Source organism: Gorilla gorilla, chromosome 13 (genome assembly GCF_029281585.2).
Source record: "Gorilla gorilla gorilla isolate KB3781 chromosome 13, NHGRI_mGorGor1-v2.1_pri, whole genome shotgun sequence".
Taxonomy (NCBI): domain Eukaryota; kingdom Metazoa; phylum Chordata; class Mammalia; order Primates; family Hominidae; genus Gorilla; species Gorilla gorilla.
In genome coordinates, this window is record NC_073237.2 from 77,924,420 (window position 1) to 77,943,205 (window position 18,786).

Genomic DNA, 18,786 nt, shown 5'->3' on the forward strand with positions numbered 1-18,786 from the left:
AATCCTTAGATACAAAATATTCTTGGGAACCCAGAGTCTAATCATCATTTAAGCCATAGAATAAATAAATGTTAATATCCCTGACTTTATACCAATGGTCCCCTTTGCTGGTTTGGCCGAGCGACTTTTTAAAGATAATGTTGTTCCACATATAAGTTTAGGCCCCCACAGTATATCAATGTCAAACAACATCGTGTCAAGCTAAGATTCAATTCAGGTAAGTGCCACTGCCAAATTTTCTTGTTCCCAGACGGGCTTTAAGATTATTTTATTGCTTAAAATTTAATTTGTTCCAACTCGTGTCTCCATGACAACGTTGGCCAACCCTGCAAATCATTTGGGTAATTGGATATCTTATCTTTCTATTGCTCTCAAATCGAATGATTCTGCTAGAATTGTAACAGCCAATCAAATTTACAGTCCTCCTGAGTAATAGACTTGGAAAAGTAGCCACATTCATCTCCTCTTTACAGCCATATTAACCAGTATGCGACAAACAGTAGAATCTGGTCTTCAAACTCTACTCCAAATTATAAATGGTGTCAATACCAATATTCTCACAATGCAAAGTCTACACAAAAGTCCCTTCCCTTTTTTTTTTGAGGCAGAGTCTGGGTCTGTCGCCCAGGCTGGAGTGCAGTGGGGCAATCTTGGCTCACTGCAACCTCCGCCTCCCGGGCTCAAGTGATTCTTCTGCCTCAGCCTCCCTAGTAGCTGGGACTACAGGTGTGCGCCACTATGCCCAGCTTATTTTTGTATTTTTAGTAGAGACGGGGTTTCACCATATTGGCCAGACTGGTCTCGAACTCCTGACCCTCCTGACATCTCGTGATCTGCCCACCTCAGCCTCCCAAAGTGCTGGGATTGCAGGCATGGCCACCTTTTATATTGCTTTGAGAAGCAACAATTGTTACTTATTCCTTATTAACTTTGAGCAATTTCAGCACTTTGAGAGTTCCAGAAGCTAATCAGAAAAAAATAAAAAATAAAAAAAAAATCACAGCTATTTTTGGGTATTTGATCTTGCGATAAAATAATAACCCAAAACAATGGCTGCATAAGATCAGTGATACACTGACATTGATCTGTCTGGGACCCTTTCGGTAGGTAAGCCATACTTAATAAATTAGTCAAGAAATAAGGATGGGCTGGGTGCCGTGGCTCATGCTGGTAATCCCAGCACTTTGGGAGGCCGAGGCAGATGGATCACCTGAGGTCAGGAGTTCGAGACCAGCCTGACCAACATGGCAAAACCCCATCTCTACTAAAAATCCAAAATTAGCTAGGTATGGTGGCAAGCACCTGTAATCCCAGCTACTTGGGAGGCTGAGACAGGAGAATAGCTTGAACCTGGGAGGCAATGACTGCAGTGAACTGAGATCACGCCACTGCACTGCAGCCTGGGCAACAGAGTGAGACTCTGTCTCAAAACAAAAAAGAAACAAGGATGAATACAGATTTAACAACCAGTTCAAAACTAATGTATTCTTAGGCTGTGTATGGTAGCAAATGCCTGTAATCCCAGCACTTTGGAAGGCTGAAGCGGGCGGACTGCTTGAGCCCTGGAGTTCAAGACCAGCCTGGGCAACATGGCGAAACCCCGTCTCTATTTAAGAAAAATGAGGGCCGGGCGCGGTGGCCCATACCTGTAATCCTAGCACTTTGGGAGGCCAAGGTGGGCGGATCACTAGGTCAGGAGTTTAAGACCAGCCTGACCGACATGATGAAACCCCACCTCTACTAAAAATACAAAAATTAGCAGGGCGTGGTGGCATGTGCCTGTAATCCCAGCTACTCGAGAGGCCAAGGCAGGAGAATCGCTTGAACCCGGGAGGCGAAGCTTGCAGTGAGCCAAGATTGCACCACTACACTCCAACCTGGGCGACAGAGCGAGACTCCGTCTCCAAAAAAAAAAAAAAAAAAGAAAGAAAAAAAATCTATATACTCAGAAAAATCCAGTCAGTATTTGAAACCTCCTTATACTTCCTCCTTACACTTCCATTTAATTCATAAACATCATAGCATCTAGGGTAGTCAATTATAAAATACAGATTTCTTACAAGATTCAAATGTCAGCAGTTCCCCTCCTAAGTTAGTGGTATGATTTTGGCCTTTGGTCAGCTAAAAAGTACAGAAGTTGGATACATTTCAATGGTCCAATTCCAATCTCCTCAGTAGCTGTGCAGAGACATTGGCTCTGAGGGAGCTCATGGCCCAGGCACTGTAAAAGAGCCAGCCCACTTACAAATGGAAAAAGTTCTGGGACCCAGGCCAACTGGCAGGCTAGGGGGTTGTCAAGAACCTAGTGCTTCCCCTACAGATCCTCAGGGTGTCAAGGCCACTTCTCAAGCTAAGCAGAAAGAGCCACGAACGCGGAGCTTCTCAGCACACCCAGATCAGAAGGCAGCCAACTTTGGAGCTTGTTTGAGAGCAGGTACTGGCACAACTTGTCTGAACTGTGCCCTGCTTTATCTCAAATACTTACAAAGACACGCAAGAAGTTTCTACTGCATTGTGCTTGGGATTAAGAGTAAACAGCCTAAACTTCCAGTTTGACCAATCCCAATGGCTCTGCTTTTCTCCCCTGCAATAAATTATTATTATTATTATTATTATTTGAGATGGAGTTTCACTCTTTTTGCCCAGGGTGGAGTGTGATGGTGCGATCTTGGCTCACTGCAACCTCCGCCTCCCAGGTTCAAGTGATTCTCCCGCCTCAGCCTCCCAACAATTTTTTTTTTTTTTGCTTCCCCAAATATTAGTACATCAGCAGCAGCTGTGAACCTTGACTGTCAACAAAAATCTCAAGCCCATGGAGTAGATGGAGAAAGACAGCACCACAACTACTCTACTCACAACTTTTGCACAGTACTTTACAGAGCAAAAAGAAAACTACATGCACACACTCCCCACAGGTGTACATATCCCTCATCAAAATGAAATTTTTTTCTTTCTGTAACCCAGCAACAACTTGACCCTCTAATTCCATACCCTGTTTGTTTTCAAAATGACAAATTTTCCATGTTACATTCGAAAGAAAAACTCTGAAATATACCTCCTAGTCCTTATTCTGCCAAAACTTACTTTGATAGAAAGAACCAAATCCTTTGTTGTTCTTCCATCCCTTTAAATGAAAAAACTCAACACAACTTTATTCTCACTGATAGTTACATTACTTAAAGCTATTGCCTTCCAAGGACACATTCTGCTGTTTGGCCAAAGTAAGACATTTTACTTAGACAATAAAGACTGCCAACAAGGCCGGGCGCGGTGGCTCATGCCTGTAATCCCAGCACATTGGGAGGCTGAGGCAGGCAGATTACTTGAGGTCAGGAGTTTGTGACCAGCCTGGCCAACATGGTGAAATCCTGACTCTACTAAAAATACAAAAATTAGCTGGGCATGGTGGTGCATGCCTGTAATCCCAGCTACTCGGGAGGCTGAGGCAACAGAATCGCTTGAACCTGGGAGGTGGAGGTTGCCGTGAACTAAGATTGTGCCATTGCACTCCAGCCTGGGGGACAAGAGCGAGACTTCATTTCAAAAAAAAAAAAAACAAAAAAACAGACTGCCAACAAGTCCTTTTTTTTTTTTCTCCTTTTAAGCCTAAAGATAAATGCTTATGATCTTAGAAGGAAAGAAATAAAACACGGTAATGGGAAAATCAATTCAGAGGTAGGAAGGAAGCTGGGTTTGCAAAAACAAAATGGAAGTATCAGTGAAGCATGGCCTAGAAGTCCAAGAGCAGGTGTAGAGTTTTAAAGGGACTGCTATTTAGATCACAGCTATCCCTCAGAGCGCCCCCATGCCAGGAAACTACGCAACTGCTCCTGCATATGGTAACTCACTTAATCTTGGTAATTACCCTATGGGGTAGGTGCTACTGTCATCCCCTAATCCCACTCACCTGTTTTCTCTTTTTCAAGGTGGAATAATTAGTATCCACACAAAGGGAGGCTGGGAAGGTTGACGGGGGGCTCCTAGCGGAACAATTCCTAGGGCACATGGGAGCTCCATGGATGGGGGCTATGACAACTCTAATGTTGTCATTGGAAAAGCTTACTGTAATAATAAACCCAAAAAGCTGACTTCTGAAAGCCAAAGAGCTGAGAAAGACAACTATGTGAGAATGGAGTGTGTACCTGTATCTGCAGGCTGCATGGGGACTGGATGCCCTTTCTCCATCTGGTGGTCCATCCTTTATTCTCTCCATACCAGACCAAGACGCAGATCAATGTTAAGACCCTCTTTCCTAAACCGAAAGCAACCTTTTTATTTTCACTCACTAATCCATAGAGGCCTTTCAAATGGCACAAATAACGGTGGCTGCATTTTGTTCTCTAAATCAATTTTCTCCCCAGCCATCAACTAGATGTTCCCACACAGAGAAAGAACAGCCCTTCCCTTCTAATTCAAAAATCCATACTGCCATTGCCCTTGCAAACTGCTAAACAAGCAGTATCGGCAAGTCACTTGTGTTCTGTAATATATTTACTGCAAATCCCAATGGCTTGCCTTCTAATGCAGTTTTCTATTGTGTCTGTGCGTGTCAATACACTGGCTGGCCACTGTACTTATAAGAAGCTCTGACCAGCTGTTTGCTCAAGGCATCAAGAGGGCACCGAGAGGAAACAAAGACTGTGCTCCTGAGGAGCAACCGGAAGGCCACAGCATTGAAGGGCCTGGTTCCACACACTGGGGTCCTCAATGAGGTTTTGTTTCTGGTCCTTTACACCTCCTTACCACCCAAGGTCCCTGAGGCCAACTGAAAATCTCCATCACGACAATTCCATACACACAAAGTTCAAAATCAGAGTCCTTCTGCAAAATTATTTCTGTTTTCTTACCTATCGTTGCTAACAATATTTCCCCCAGCAAATATACTGGTTACATCTTAAAGGTAAAGTATAAGTCAAGTTTCATTAAGGGGTCAGAACAAAGAGAGGAGGACTTTGTAAGGGGAGTCCAGCTTTTCTGCGTTAAATAAAATCTCAAATGACAGTTGAGAAAGAAATCACCTAAAAACCGTGTAATGGTGGATCACCTAATACAACCACACCAAAAGTACAAAGGGCAAGTCTAGGAGGAAAACCTTATAAAAACAGGTGAAGACAGAATTCTTAAAATGTACATGGACACCAGGTGTGGTGGCTCACACCTGTAATCCCAGCCCTTTGGGAGGCTGAGGTGGGAGGATCACTTGAGTCCAGGAATTCGAGACCATCCTGGACAACATAGTGAGACCTCATCTCTACTGAAAAAAAATCAAAAAATAAATTTTAAAAAAAGTACATGGAAATCCCTGCTTCATGTTATCAGTCTAAACCAAGGTCGGTAGCTAAAGAAAGGCCTGATCCTCTATCAAGTCCTTCCAAATTCCCGATATTATTAATTTATTTCTTGATTTTGGGGAAAGGAGGAGCCTATGGAAGATATATGACAGATAGATATTATAAAATGTTAATTTATAGACTCCAGGTATCATACAGGTGGGTATAATATGGGTATTGCTGTGTATTTCTCTTTTATTCTGTAACTTGAAATTTTTCATAATAAAATGTTTGGGAGAATGGAAGACACTATGTAAAGACTAAGAAAATAATCAATGGTTATACTCATTATTACTAAGAAATCTGGTGACAAGTCAAGTTTAATGCCTTGAGAGAAGCTTGTCATGCAATTCATCTACACTCTATTGGCAGCTGCAGTTCCAGGGACAGTAATGCCTGCACATGCTCAATTCACACCAAACCTAGGCCCCAGCAACATGCTAGTTTTGTTTATCTCTCTTTTTTAGTCCAAACCCAAACATATTACTATAATAAAACTCCACACTAAGAAGTCTCAGTGGTTACTGACTACAGATCACTCTTACAAAAGAAAAACTGAGCAAAACTGGTTAGATAAGGTTATTAGAACTGAAAATATTTCATTTTTAATTTTAGCATAAGGACTCACACTAGTTTTCTTTTTTTTCTTTTTCTTTCTTTTTTTTTTTTTTGAGACGGAGTCTCGCTCTGTCGCCAGGCTGGAGTGCAGTGGCACGATCTCAGCTCACCACAACCTCCAACCCCCTGGTTCAAGTGATTTTCCTGCCTCAGCCTCCCAAGTAGCTGGGATGACAGGTGCCTGCCACCACGCCCAGCTAATTTTCGTATTTTCAGTAGAGACGGGGTTTCACCATGTTGGCCAGGATGGTCTCGATCTCCTGACCTCGTGATCCGCCCGCCTCAGCCTCCCAAAGTGCTGGGATTACCGGCGTGAGCCACCACACCAGGCCGACCCACACTAGTTTTCTTGATTCGAGTTTTTAATCTGAATTCCATGGACTTGTTGAAGGATCTTGAGATGCACACAAACAGCCAAAATCGTTGGGCAAAGCTATCCTGGGTATTAGTGTGTAAAAACATGTACAAACTTTTCTTGCAAAGTAGCTTTCACCTGATTTTCAAACGTTCAGGGTCCAAAATGGATACAACTACCACTACACATAAGGAGTACCCAAAACACAATATAATCAATGCCTACTCTGGATAACTCATCGGGAAGGGTAGATGGAAGTCCCTAACTCAGCTTCAAGCAGACTGCAACCTAGTCGGAGCAAGGAAAGAAGCACATGAAAAACCATTATTACAAGACACTGAGCAAAACAAGTGCTGTGACAGCCTGCCACTGGGCAGTCCCAGGCCGCCTTGAAGTAAACAGGTGGTGGTGTTTGAACTGGGACTTGAAGGAGACTGAGGAAGGCCATCTGAAGGTTGATACAAAAGCCTGGACTTTTTATAAAGAAAACAGGAAAACTCAAAACATACTTTCAGCAAGAAGAGGCCTATTTGGCAGGATAAAAGGAAATGCAGGAAGAGAAAGAAGCAGTGGCCAAGACAGGAAGGGAAAGTACTCAGGGGTAGACACAGCAGGCTATGAGGGACAAAGAGGTCATCACAGGGGGAAGTCAAAATTTAAAAGAACACACATGCAGGATAGGATGGATGTAATCCCAAGACCCTGAAGACAACTTACATCTGCTCTCTTAAAGATGCTCCCTTTCCAGGGCTGGAGTTCCCAAGGCGCGGCCAGGTTTGACATATGGGCTAGCAGTCTCTGAGCAGTGGGGACACTGGGCAAGTGAATGGAATGTGTGCTGAGAATAGGAACATTTCATTTTACCACTGCTTAAAATGTTCATTTATTTTAAATGTATACAACAGTGTAATACAACAATGTATGTATGTAACTTACAAATTTGGCCGGGCATGGTGGCTCAAGCCTATAATCCTAACACTTTGGGAGGCCAAAATGGACGGATCACTCGAGGCCAGGAGTTCAAGACCAGCCTGGACAACATGGAGAAACCCCATCTCTACCAAAATGTAACAATTAGCTGGGTCCGTGGTGGCACGTGCCTGTAGTCCCAGCTACTCGTGGGACTGAGGCAGGAGAATAGCTTGAACCCCAGAGGCAGAGGTTGCAGTGAGCTGAGATTGTGCCACTGCACTCCAGCCTGGGAGACAGAACGAGACTCATCTTCCCCCCCAAAAAAAAGACCTTACAAATTTAAAAGTAAACAACTCAGGCCGGGCACGGTGGCTCACACCTGTAATCCCAGCACTTTGGGAGGCTGAGGTGGGCAGATCATGAGGTCAGGAGATCGAGACCATCCTGGCTAACATGATGAAATCCCGTCTCTACTAAAAATACAAAAAATTAGCTGGGCGTCGTGGCAGACGCCTGTAATTCCAGCTACTCGGGAGGCTGAGGCAGGAGAATGGTGTGAACCCGGGAGGCGGAGCTTGCAGTGAGCTGAGATCGTGCCACTGCACCCCAGCGTGGGTAACAGAGCGAGACTCCATCTCAAAAAAAAAAAAAAAAGTAAACAACTCAGGTAAATGCACTCGAGCTTTTTACCAAGAGGTTGTACGTATACCTAGACTAGTATCATAGACTAGTAACCTACTTAGATCAGTCGTGGTGCTAATACCAAACCCAGTCTCATGGTACATGTATTTCAGTAGTTTGACAAACTGCAAGATTTGGACGCTCAAGTTCAAACACACCTACATTCTCAAAGACTGATTCCACTTCATCTAATGGATAACGAATATCCATTAGTACACTGGGAATAGATTTCAGGGATGATCAGCAAGCTACATATACAACTCTATCCCTTCCAGCGTACAGTGGTGTATATCTAGCATACTTAATTTTTTCTCTATTTGGAAGATGAAAAAGTTAATTCAACGGATAGAATTTTCAGAATTTGTTTTTTCCTCCCAGCTTTTTCCTTCTACCAAAAGTGACTTGTATCCTACTCTTTTTCTGCTAACATATTTTGTGGTCAAAGAATGACTAAGTAGCAAATACTACTATAAGAAAAACTAAAATATATAGCTGTTTTTTATACCTACTATGAGAGCTTACAGGGGAGGGGATAAACAACTGTGCCCACCATTATGATTTTTATATTGCTTCAAAGAAGGTAAATAGAATACAATTTATTGTTTGTGTGTTCTGAGACAAGGTCTTGCTTGTGTCATCCAGTCTAGAGTACAGAGGTGTGATCACAGCTCACTATAACCTCCCCACTCCTGGGATCAAAAGATCCTCCTGCCTCACTCAGCACTAGTACTAGCTAGTACTACAGGTCTGTACCACCAGGCCCAATTAATTTTTTTTTAAATCTTTTATTGTAGAGATAGGGTCTCGCTATGTTGGCCAGGCTGGTCTCTAACTCCTGGGCTCAAGTGATCCTCTGGAGCTGGGATTATAGGCATGAGCCACATGCCTGGCTTGCAACTTAGTAATTATTAAAAATTTAGGGGCTGGGAGCAGTGGCTCACGCCTGTTAATTCCAGCACTTTGGGAAGCTGAGGCACATGGCTCACTTGAAACCACAAGTTCAATACCAGCCTGGCCAACATGGCAAAACTCCGTCTATACTAAAAACACAAAAATTAGCTGAGTGTAGTGGCACGTGCCTGTAATCCCGGATACTTGCAAGGCTGAGGCAGGGGGGAAGTGCTTGAACCTACACACCTGTAATCCCGGCTACTCAGGGAGGTAGAGGTTGCAGTGAGCCGAGATCGAGCCACTGCACTCCAGCCTGGATGACAGAGCAAGACTCCATCTCAAAGAAAAAAAAAAATTAGGGGCTGGGACCAGTGTCTCACACCTGTAATGCCAACACTTTGGGAGGCTGAGGAAAGTGGATCACTTGAGGCCAGGAGTTTGAGACCAGCCTGGACAACATGGAGAAACCCCATCTCTACCAAAAAATAATTTAAAAAAAAATTAACCAGGCGTGGTGATGCACGCCTGTAATCCCAGCTACTCCAGAGGCTGAGGCAGGAGAATCACCTGAACCCAGGAGGCGGAGGCTGCAGTGAACCAAGATTGCGCTACTGTACTCCAGTCTGGGTAACAGATTAAGACTCTATAGCCATTAAAAGAACAAAAAAGGAAAAAAAAATTAAATGTTAAATAATGAAACATGTAATTTTGCTAAATCACAGGTTATTTGATAAAATCATGTATCAACACTTCCTGGATTTTCATTAAAAAATATTACGGTGACTGGGTAGTCTACAAACAATAATTTTAAAATTTTTTCTTCAATTTTTTTTTCCCCCTGTGGACCCTGCTCAGGAAGAAACACAAGCAGCAAATCTGAAATCATTCCTTTGCAAACAATTTTAGAAACCATACTTTTGTTAAATCAAGTGAATGGCAATACATGAATATCTTAATTTATGTTAAAATTTCAGTGCAAATTTATTTCACTTTTCAGATCAAACCACACCTCACGGGGAAAAAAAATCAGAAAACCTCTCTCCTCCTGCCCACACCTGCGCATCCTAGTTCCACTTAAAACATCACACCGTATTCACAGAACAATCCTCTGGTGAGGAGTATTTTGAAGGTACAGATGCCTATTCTTGTCAAATAAGCCCACCGACAAAAACAGCTGTCTAAAATTTACTTAAAAACCACTATACTAAATACCCTGTAGTAAAGGTACCAGTTGTGAGAATTTCCATTTTTAAAAATCAGAGGCAACAATAAGCAATGGGGAGGGGAGAGAGTAGGAAACGAAATCAATCAAAGCTTTGAGGAAAGCCAGTAAGTTTCTCAGTTTCCTCCCCTTTAATCCACTTCTGGAGACCACAAAAGGTTTAATAATAAAACAGCAAAGACTCAGATCCATGGAAACTTAAAATGGTTCCATGAGCCAGTAACTGAATATATTTTTAGTTTAACTACCACTCAAGATGATTTATTTAAATATTTACTAAAGAAACAGATTTTCTTTCTGTTTCTTAATAAACACTATTTGGGAGAACATCTTAAGCCCTCTGGCGAAGGACGCTCCTCAATTTGCACGCACGAGGTGCTGGGTTCTGTGGGTGTATGCTGGGATGGCTCCCACCATGCGAGGGAACAAACAGACTTTTGTCTAGTCTAACCCTCAATATACAGAGAGGGGAACTGAAGCCAGGGAACGTGTTCATGACTTGCCCAGTCCCGAATGGAAATCCCCAATTAAATGACTTCAATGAACTACAACGGAACCAAGTCAGAGCCTATAGTTCATGGCCACTCCCCACAGGACACGTAACCAAAGGCAGAAAGAGGGGGAGGCAAGGGAGGCGCTGTGGCCCTGCAATGGCCTGACTCTACCTCCTGTCCTCACCCTATTCCCAACTCCCCTTGTTGGATCCTGCCCTGATACAAAATGTGGACATTTTGTTCCTTGAAGATTTTGGGGGCATTCCGTTTGAATTTTCAAAATATTGATCATGATAACTATGTTTTCTGATGGTGCCCCCTTAAAATCCATGCCCAGGGACTCCCTTGCCTTACTCCAGTGCAAGTCCAGGGCAAAACCCAGCCACTGGCCCACTGCTGAAGGGTGAGGAAGGTGACTGAGAGGTTAGAGATCAGTCCTGCTTGCTGATAAGAAACAAAGGCTAATCTTGCACCTCGGAATCTAGGCTCTAAATGCAGAGAGCTTTCTCTCTTTTAACTTATGCTTGCAAAGAACAGGCCTGGCTAATGAAGTTGAGGACCACTCCAATTTTGATGACAGCTACCCTCTTTGTATGACAAGATTATTAACACCTGCTGGAGCTTAACTCTAAGTGCCTATACTCTAGCTAGTCATTTCCCTGTGTGAGATGTTGACTTAGGGGGAAAAAAATCTCAAAGTGAGAAACTGTAGACAAAAACACACATGGTTAAAAAAAAAACCAAAAAACCACTAAGGTAAAATTTGCAAAAGAGTAAAAGAATCACATCTGAGGAAATATCCCACAGGTGAGTCCCTAACAGTCCCATCTAAATACTTTTTTAAAAACCCACTAAAGAACAACGCATTTTTCTAAGAGAAATTTTAAAGCACACATCAAAACTGTAAAAGGAGTTTCACTTCAAAATTTACATGGCCTGAGATGTTGCTTGCTGAAATATCACATGGAGCTCTTTCCCCTTCCCAACCAGGATTGCAGAATATATCATCCTTCCTTTCAGATTTTCAGAGCTAGTCCTTTCATTTATTTTTAAATGCTTCACCATCGGCCGGGCACAGTGGTTTACGCCTGTAATCCCAGCACTTTGCGAAGCCGAGGCGGGGGGAAATCACTTGAGGTCAGGAGTTTGAGACCAGCCTAGCCAACATAGTGAAACTCCATCTCTACTAAAAATAAAAAATTAGCCAGGCGTGGTGGTGGACTCCTGTAATCCCAACTACTCGGGAGGCTGAGGCAGGAGAATCGCTTGAACCCGGGAGGCAGAGGTTGCAGTGAGCCGAGATTGTGCCACCACACTCCAGCCTGGGTGACGGAACGAGATTCCGTCGCGCAAAAAAAAAAAAAATTCTTCACCATCCTGGAGAGCCCAGTGCTCTCACTCTGCCCATTCTTCAGCAGAACACAGGCACAAAGTGACTGATCAAACTCCCTCCCCATCACTGGGTCTCCACCAGGATTCCTGACTTGTTTCTTCTTAAACATACTTTAACCTGAGGACAGTACTGCTCAGTAGTTTTACCTACCCATGGACTGTGACCCTCGTCTCTCCAAAAAGACCAGTCAGCGGCACTGCTGATTTTCCTAACTTTTGGAACATACATCCAGTCCTGACATGTCTTATAAATCATGAAGTTCATCAGCACAGAGTCAGAACTGAAGAGGCAGGCACTAGGGAGACACGGTCCACCTCATCTTCCTGATGGCAGCATGAGGGGACAGGAAGAAGCACAGACAGGCCGGGTGTGGTGGCTCATGCCTATAATCCTAGCACTTTGGGAGGCCAAGGTGGGTGGATCACTTGAGGTGAGGAGTTCGAAACCAGCCTGCGAACATGGGTGAAACCCTCTCTACTAAAAATACAAAAAAAAGAAAAAAAAAGTTAGCCAGGCATGGTGGCGGACACCTGTAATCCCAGCTACTCCGGAGGCTGAGGCAGGAGAATTGCTTGAACCCAGGAGGCAAAGGTTGCAGTAAGCAGAGATTGCACCACTGCACTCCAGCCTGGGGGACAAAGCAAGATTCCATCTCAAAAAAAAAAAAAAAAAAAAAAAGGCAGCAGCAGCAGCACAGACAACCCTGGAGGAGGCAACCCAACTCAAGCTTCAATAGATGCGTGGCCTTGAGCAAGTCCCAGACTCTGAACACGTGCACACAGCTGTAGGCAGAGCAAAACACCTACCCAATCTACTCTGGAGGATGCCTATGGAGGTCACAGAAGACAAATCACATTGAAAACTGTTCATTACTGTGCAAATTAAAGCCACCAATGACAATTTATAGCATGGCTTCATCAGCATGCTGAAAAGATAACATGAGTGGGCTAAAATAAGGCTTATGTGTGCATTTACAGTACATCTTGTTCCCAAAAATATCAAATGAGGTAATATCAAACCATATGACAGACAAAAACATTTAAAGATCACGCCACCACACACACTAGGCACAGCTAGGCAAACCACCAGGCTCACATCAACTTGCTGTTTTTTAATGCACCCTAACACTCTGATGGTATCAGAACTGCCTCAATTTTCCATGAGACATTGTCTACCTCTACTGTATAGAGATATCTAGAGTTTACCATCCACACAGATAAAGATGGGCAGACAGGGATCTATAAAAGGCTCCAAGAAAAAAATATTCTTAGTGCTACCATGAAAGACTTAAGTATCTATTACCATTCCTGTTTCATTGCCTTTTCGGTAACCCGCCACAAACGGGAGCAGAGAAAGCAAAGGGAAGGCTTATCAGGAAGTGTTGACACAACCTAAACACGGGCTGTGGGCACCACACCAGGGAAGGAAACCACAATTATACCATTCTTGATTTGGATGCACTTTCACTTTAAAACTTCCAGACAGGAAAGTCAGCAGTGAGATTTGACACTGAAATCTCTAGAACTCACTCCTTCGACAAACCCGTTGAAAGGTGGGAAGGGAGAGTGGTCGTCACACTGGAGACAAATCTTAACAGCATTAAAGCTCTCTGTACAGAAAGTTTCCCCATCACTGCATTTTTTTTTTTTTTTTTAGTAACAAAGATGTTGTCAAAAATGACAATTTTTTGTGTCCCCTGATGATGCCTTGCTAGCATTTGGTTATAAGCCATAAAGCAGGAATAATTTCAGCCTGTCAGGAGTCTCACTAATGCCCAGTTTCCCCCTAGAGAGAATTCCTGTCAAATCTAATGAGAGCTCCAAAGGCCCTCTCTACAATATAATGAGCACTTAGGCCATGCTGGTGATCAGGCGGCAAAAAGCATCAATTTGAGCTTGGCTACACCCTGGGGGCCAGACGTCACCAGTTTTAATAAGAATTATGATTACTAGCTGCACCAAATGCCTCCTCAGAACTTATTATTAATGTGTGACATTCAGAAGGATGTTTTTCAAATGTAAGGCCACTTTAAACTGAATTATAGCACTACTTTGCACAGCACTCTAGTTAAGGGTCTGTCAGCATTTCCAATATCAACTAAATTTCAGGAGGCTCAGTACCCTACTATGAAGAACATGGTGTCTCTCAGCTTTTCACGTTTTTCAAATTGCTAAGCCAATTATACACAGCATATTATTAATGCATACAGGCTCACAGACAGACAGTATATAGCCACAAATGCCTCATGCTGTATAGAAACTCATTAGAAAACTATTCTCACACCATGGTGTTTCTGACCCACTTCACCCCTTCTCCCTACATGATAAAGAAGAGGTCATCCCGCCACATGACCTACAGGAACCCAGAAGAATTACACACCTCTTTTAGCTCCTCCAATAAACCCAGCACCAGCATATAGCATCACACTGAGGTGGTGTTCCCTTGTAAAAGAGTCAATGAGGTTATTAAATCCTTTGAGTTTATGGCTTTAAGAAAAAGCTCAGTCTCCTCTTACTCTTCCATAATATCTGTTATCCAAAAAAAAAGTGCCCTTCAGAATAACTTAAAAAAAAAAAGATTAAACCGCCTAGGCCAAGTTTATTTGCATAATTCACTTAAATGATGACAGATGTTAGCCATAGATCTTCTAGCCCATTTACTATCAACAAGTTACAAGTGCCTGAATAAGGCACTAGCCATTGAGAAACACACAAAAACAAAGGCACAAACCCAACATAAAGTAGGCTACCAACTTTGTAAATCATAGTAAAATCTGCATTTTTAAAGGCCCAATTACATTATTAATAAAAGGCCCTGAAAATCACAATCTCCTTCCAAACACAAATCTGAGAACAGATCTAATGTACACGATAACTTAACATTATGAAATCTATGATGAATTAAAAATCAAAGAGTGCAGAGTTACAAAAGCAGAATTCAACTCTGAAACACACTTGCTTAATGAAAGTCTTTGAATATAAGGAAGATCTGAAGGCTGAACTAATCAATTTCTCCACTGTGCCCCAGCCGGTCAGCCATGCTCTTTAATTTAATGAAACAAGGGTTTGAGATGAAATAGCACATATACATCAAGTAAGAATTGTATTGTTGCACTTTGAAATGTGTCCAACTGTGCAACTTCATCTGATGATAATTTTTTAAGAGGCAATCGATTTCTAAAAGACTTATTGTACCAGCGTCTTGATGAAAAAGTGAATGTCAGCATATCTCCAGAATACTTACACCCTGCCATTAATGCTTTCTTTGGCAGACAATGACTACTCAATCGAGGGTCCTTTGGGCTGAGCAATCATTTAGCTTTTCTTCTCTTATGAGGTCCTTAGTGCCTTGTTCCAGCTCAATACCCTTTTTATACACCATTATAGTAGCCATAAGTGTGAATTTTATGGGAACTTGCAAACTCATAGTCATTGCTAGAGCTTTCCAGTCACTAATCTTTTCATGCTTTAAAAACCAGTAGGACTGAAGCAACTCCCAACATATGCTCTGGCCATAAAAAGATGCTTTTTTCACATCCACACCTGCAACAACTGAGAAATTTTTCAAAAATTTGTTTGCTAATAAGCCACTAATCCTGACTGTTGCTTCATGCAGCCCCAAAGCATAAAGAATACTCCACAGATAGTCATATACCTTGATTACCATGATTAAAAAAAACTCCTGAATACCCTTCTTTCCCCCCAACAGGTCCACACTTCCTTGCAAAACAGCACAAAAACATTAACTATTCTAAACTTCAGCAACTGTAGAAGATACCCAGCCCTTTCAAGAGGATAAATCTATACAGGTGAAAAAGTAAACTCAAGTCTTAATTCCTATCTGCCAATAAACAGGCTAGTTTATATTTCCAAAACACCTCTCCCTCTCCTAGTCATTTAAACGCTTGTAATTATCAAGAAGCAACCCTTGCTGCAGAATACTACCATCAATCCACAGGACAGGAAACCAAGGCAGAAAAATAGCATACAAACCCCCACCCCTAGAGCCCACTACTGAGAACAAAGCCAGTATTATTAAATCATGTGAACTGATGTCTCATTTCAGCTTGAAGTTCAACTAAAGCTTACCTGTTTGTGCATTTCAATGTTTAATCCATATGACATTTCATAATACTGTAAAGAGAAAAAAGAATCAGGCATTTCATTAACTCATGTTTTTTACACTCTGCTAACACGTTTGCTAATATCATATGAAAAAGGAAAAAGTCCAATCTTTGATACCTACCATCACATAGTGCCTCTGCATTTCTGTCTTTTCACTTGCCAGTTTCTCACATTCCAATTTAAGGCTACGAAAACAAAACAGGCAACTTAATGTAAACATTATGTCACTTGTTTTAACATCTGCCTCACATATTTGCACTTCAAGTAAAAACACAGACCAATTTGGAAAAGCCATAAACTATCTAGGTAAACACCCAAAAGCTTTGTCCTTGCATTTAATAGGGAAGAGGAATAATGTGAACAATACAAGGTATCCATTCAGCTACCATTCTTCTTGGTGCCTATCTGGTTAGATGACAAGAATGAAAAAAATCTGTCAGAACCTCTAACTGATTCCTCCTCATGGTCATCTGCTCCCTACCTTCCTGCAACAGTTTGTTTCTCTGGACTCCACCAAAATCCGGCCCCTTGCACAATCTTCACTCTTAGGCATAGGCTGTGCCATCTCTGCCAACTCAAACGGTCTCTAGGTTTGAAAATCCTATCTGTTAAGTTACTCCTACAATTGCTGGTCCCTTTCAAAACCTTTGGTTTTTAAATCCCTGCCAAAATATGTCAAGTAGCTACCGCAATAAAGTGGGTTGAAGTTCTCCCTGCTGGGTAAACACGGTGTGTGCAAGTATGCCTCAAGCTGCAGAGATATTATCTACAAGTAGACAAAAGGTCAATAATGAGAAAGCCCCTGACAAAGTAAGAAAATTCACACCCAAGCCACTTCGCCTCATCTGTGTGCTTTTTCTCAAGCATGACAAAAGCAAAAAATGTCAATACAGTTATTTCTGAGTTAGAATCAGGTAAAACTTCATAGGAGCAAGGGAAAGAAACTAACCTTTCTGGGAAGTTCACTATTGGCAGACTATTTTACAAAAATTTATAAGTCCTTTGAAGGTAAGTCTCATTACTTGAAGAAACTAAGGCTGAGATGGATATAAATGTGACTCCACTCTCTCATCCTACCCAAACCAATCCGAAATGACGCCAAAGCAGGTGAGCTTTCTTCTGCATATTATTATACCCACCTCCCTCACCATCACCAATGATGGGCAATGTTATAAGCATCTAGCCTTCCTTAATGGACTTTGCCTCAGAAAACCCAATTTTCTAGTATGGCAAACAGCGATTTCAACATGGCTTTGCTTCCCTGAACCCACACTCCAGGACTGAGACATCGATTGAACCAATGTTTCAGCTCAGTCTGCTGAAAAATAAATACATGAAGTGCAAATATTGACGATTCTCATGCAACTCCTAAAGACATGAAAAAGGACTCCCTGGAACAGTGCAAACCGGCAAAAGGGAAACAATGGGAGGAGGAGGAGACAAGAGAAGAGGCGGCCCGGGAAGAACCAGGAAAGGGGGTAACTTGAATGACAGGTCTTAACTGAGACTCCACACGCCACCGCCTGGACGCAAGAACTAAGTACAGGCGCCGCCGCCACCCGGCTGGGTGCAAGGGGCACCGAGACGCCCGCGACCACTCGCCTGGCGCGGCCGGACACGCACCTGTGATACTGCGCCTGCAGGAACTGGAATTCCTCTTTAATCCGGTCCAGGGACTCCGGGATAGTGAACTTGAAGGGCTGGCCTGCAGCCTGGTGCGGCGTCTGGGGGCGACCAGCGAGGGGGACGGAGGGACGGGAATGCGGGCGGATGAATAAAGCAGTAAGTCAGAGAAGGCAAGAACGGGTGGGACATAAACAAGAAATAAAGTTAGAAGTGGCTGAAAACGAGGCCCCATACTCGAGTTTGCCCTTCACTTTGGGGAGGGGGAAAGCGGACCCTCCCCGGGCCCCGGCTTCTAAAGAGGCTCGGAAGCTCTTCCCAGTCTCCAGGGCGGATTGCGCTAAGTGCGCCCGGGTCACCAGGCCAAAGGGAAGGGGGCTCCCCGGCGGCCAGGGAAGACCAGGCCAGATTGTCGGTGTCGCCGCCCCTTCCCCCACGGCGGCGATAATGACCCCGGGGACCAGAGAAGAAAAACAACTCCTTTACGCTCCCCATTCCCAGAGTCGCCGGGGCCACCTCCAGACGCACCGGAACCGGGGCCGCATTGACATGTAAATAGGCGAGAGGAGAAACAAAGGGGGGGCGCCCTGCCCCCACTCGGGGAAGGTAGAGGGGATATAGCTGCAGGAGAGAAACCCCAGCCTTCCCCAGCGCCCCTGTCCGCTCGGTATAGACGTCAAGTAGGAAGGAGCCCAAAGGGAGGGAGAAAATTAAGAGTTTCGGCCCACTCCCCACCCCAGGAAGAGAGGGCCCCAGACCTCCCCAGCCTTACACCGCTGAGGGCGAGAGGGTCCGCCGGGCCGCAGAAGCCACCAGTCTCCCTACCGCCCGGGAGAAGCGCCTCCCCAACGGTCCTGCCCCCCCACCACCCAGCCGCGCCTCACCGGGTGCCGGCTCTGCGGGAACATCGCTCTGGCGGCGGCCGGGGCTCTGTTCCCCGGCAACTCAATTCTCCGGTCAATTTCCAACTTTAATCCCGCCGCGGAAAATTAAGCCGGAAAGCCAAGCAGAAGCGGGGAGCGCGCTGGCCACGCACGCAGGCGCGCTCGGCCGGGCGCACCGGCCACTCGGCGCCCGCAGCTGCTCCGGCTCCCGCTCCCGCTCCCGTCGGTGCGGGCTCTGGCCCTCAGGGCCACATTAGTG

At 43.9% G+C, this 18,786-nt stretch overlaps 1 protein-coding gene across 12 annotated transcripts in view; it reads right to left on the reverse strand.

Annotated features, from left to right (window-relative positions):
- TLE1 (TLE family member 1, transcriptional corepressor) overlaps positions 1-18,668 on the reverse strand; it is a 104,804-nt gene extending 86,136 nt beyond the window's left edge. For 10 of the 12 annotated variants that reach the window (XM_055349822.2, XM_063696488.1, XM_055349823.2 and 7 more), the window contains exons 1-4: positions 18,528-18,668; positions 17,644-17,744; positions 16,142-16,205; positions 15,985-16,029 (exon numbers count right to left, since the gene is read on the reverse strand). In XM_055349822.2, the coding sequence (XP_055205797.1) occupies positions 15,985-16,029; positions 16,142-16,205; positions 17,644-17,744; positions 18,528-18,551 (234 nt within the window). In that variant the 5' untranslated portion in view covers positions 18,552-18,668. Of the gene's footprint in view, positions 1-2,485; positions 2,504-7,020; positions 7,118-15,984; positions 16,030-16,141; positions 16,206-17,643; positions 17,745-18,527 lie in introns of those variants that run through there. The other 2 variants (XM_055349820.2, XM_019034002.4) reach the window with 2 other exon arrangements.
- Between the last annotated feature and the right edge of the window lie 118 nt (positions 18,669-18,786).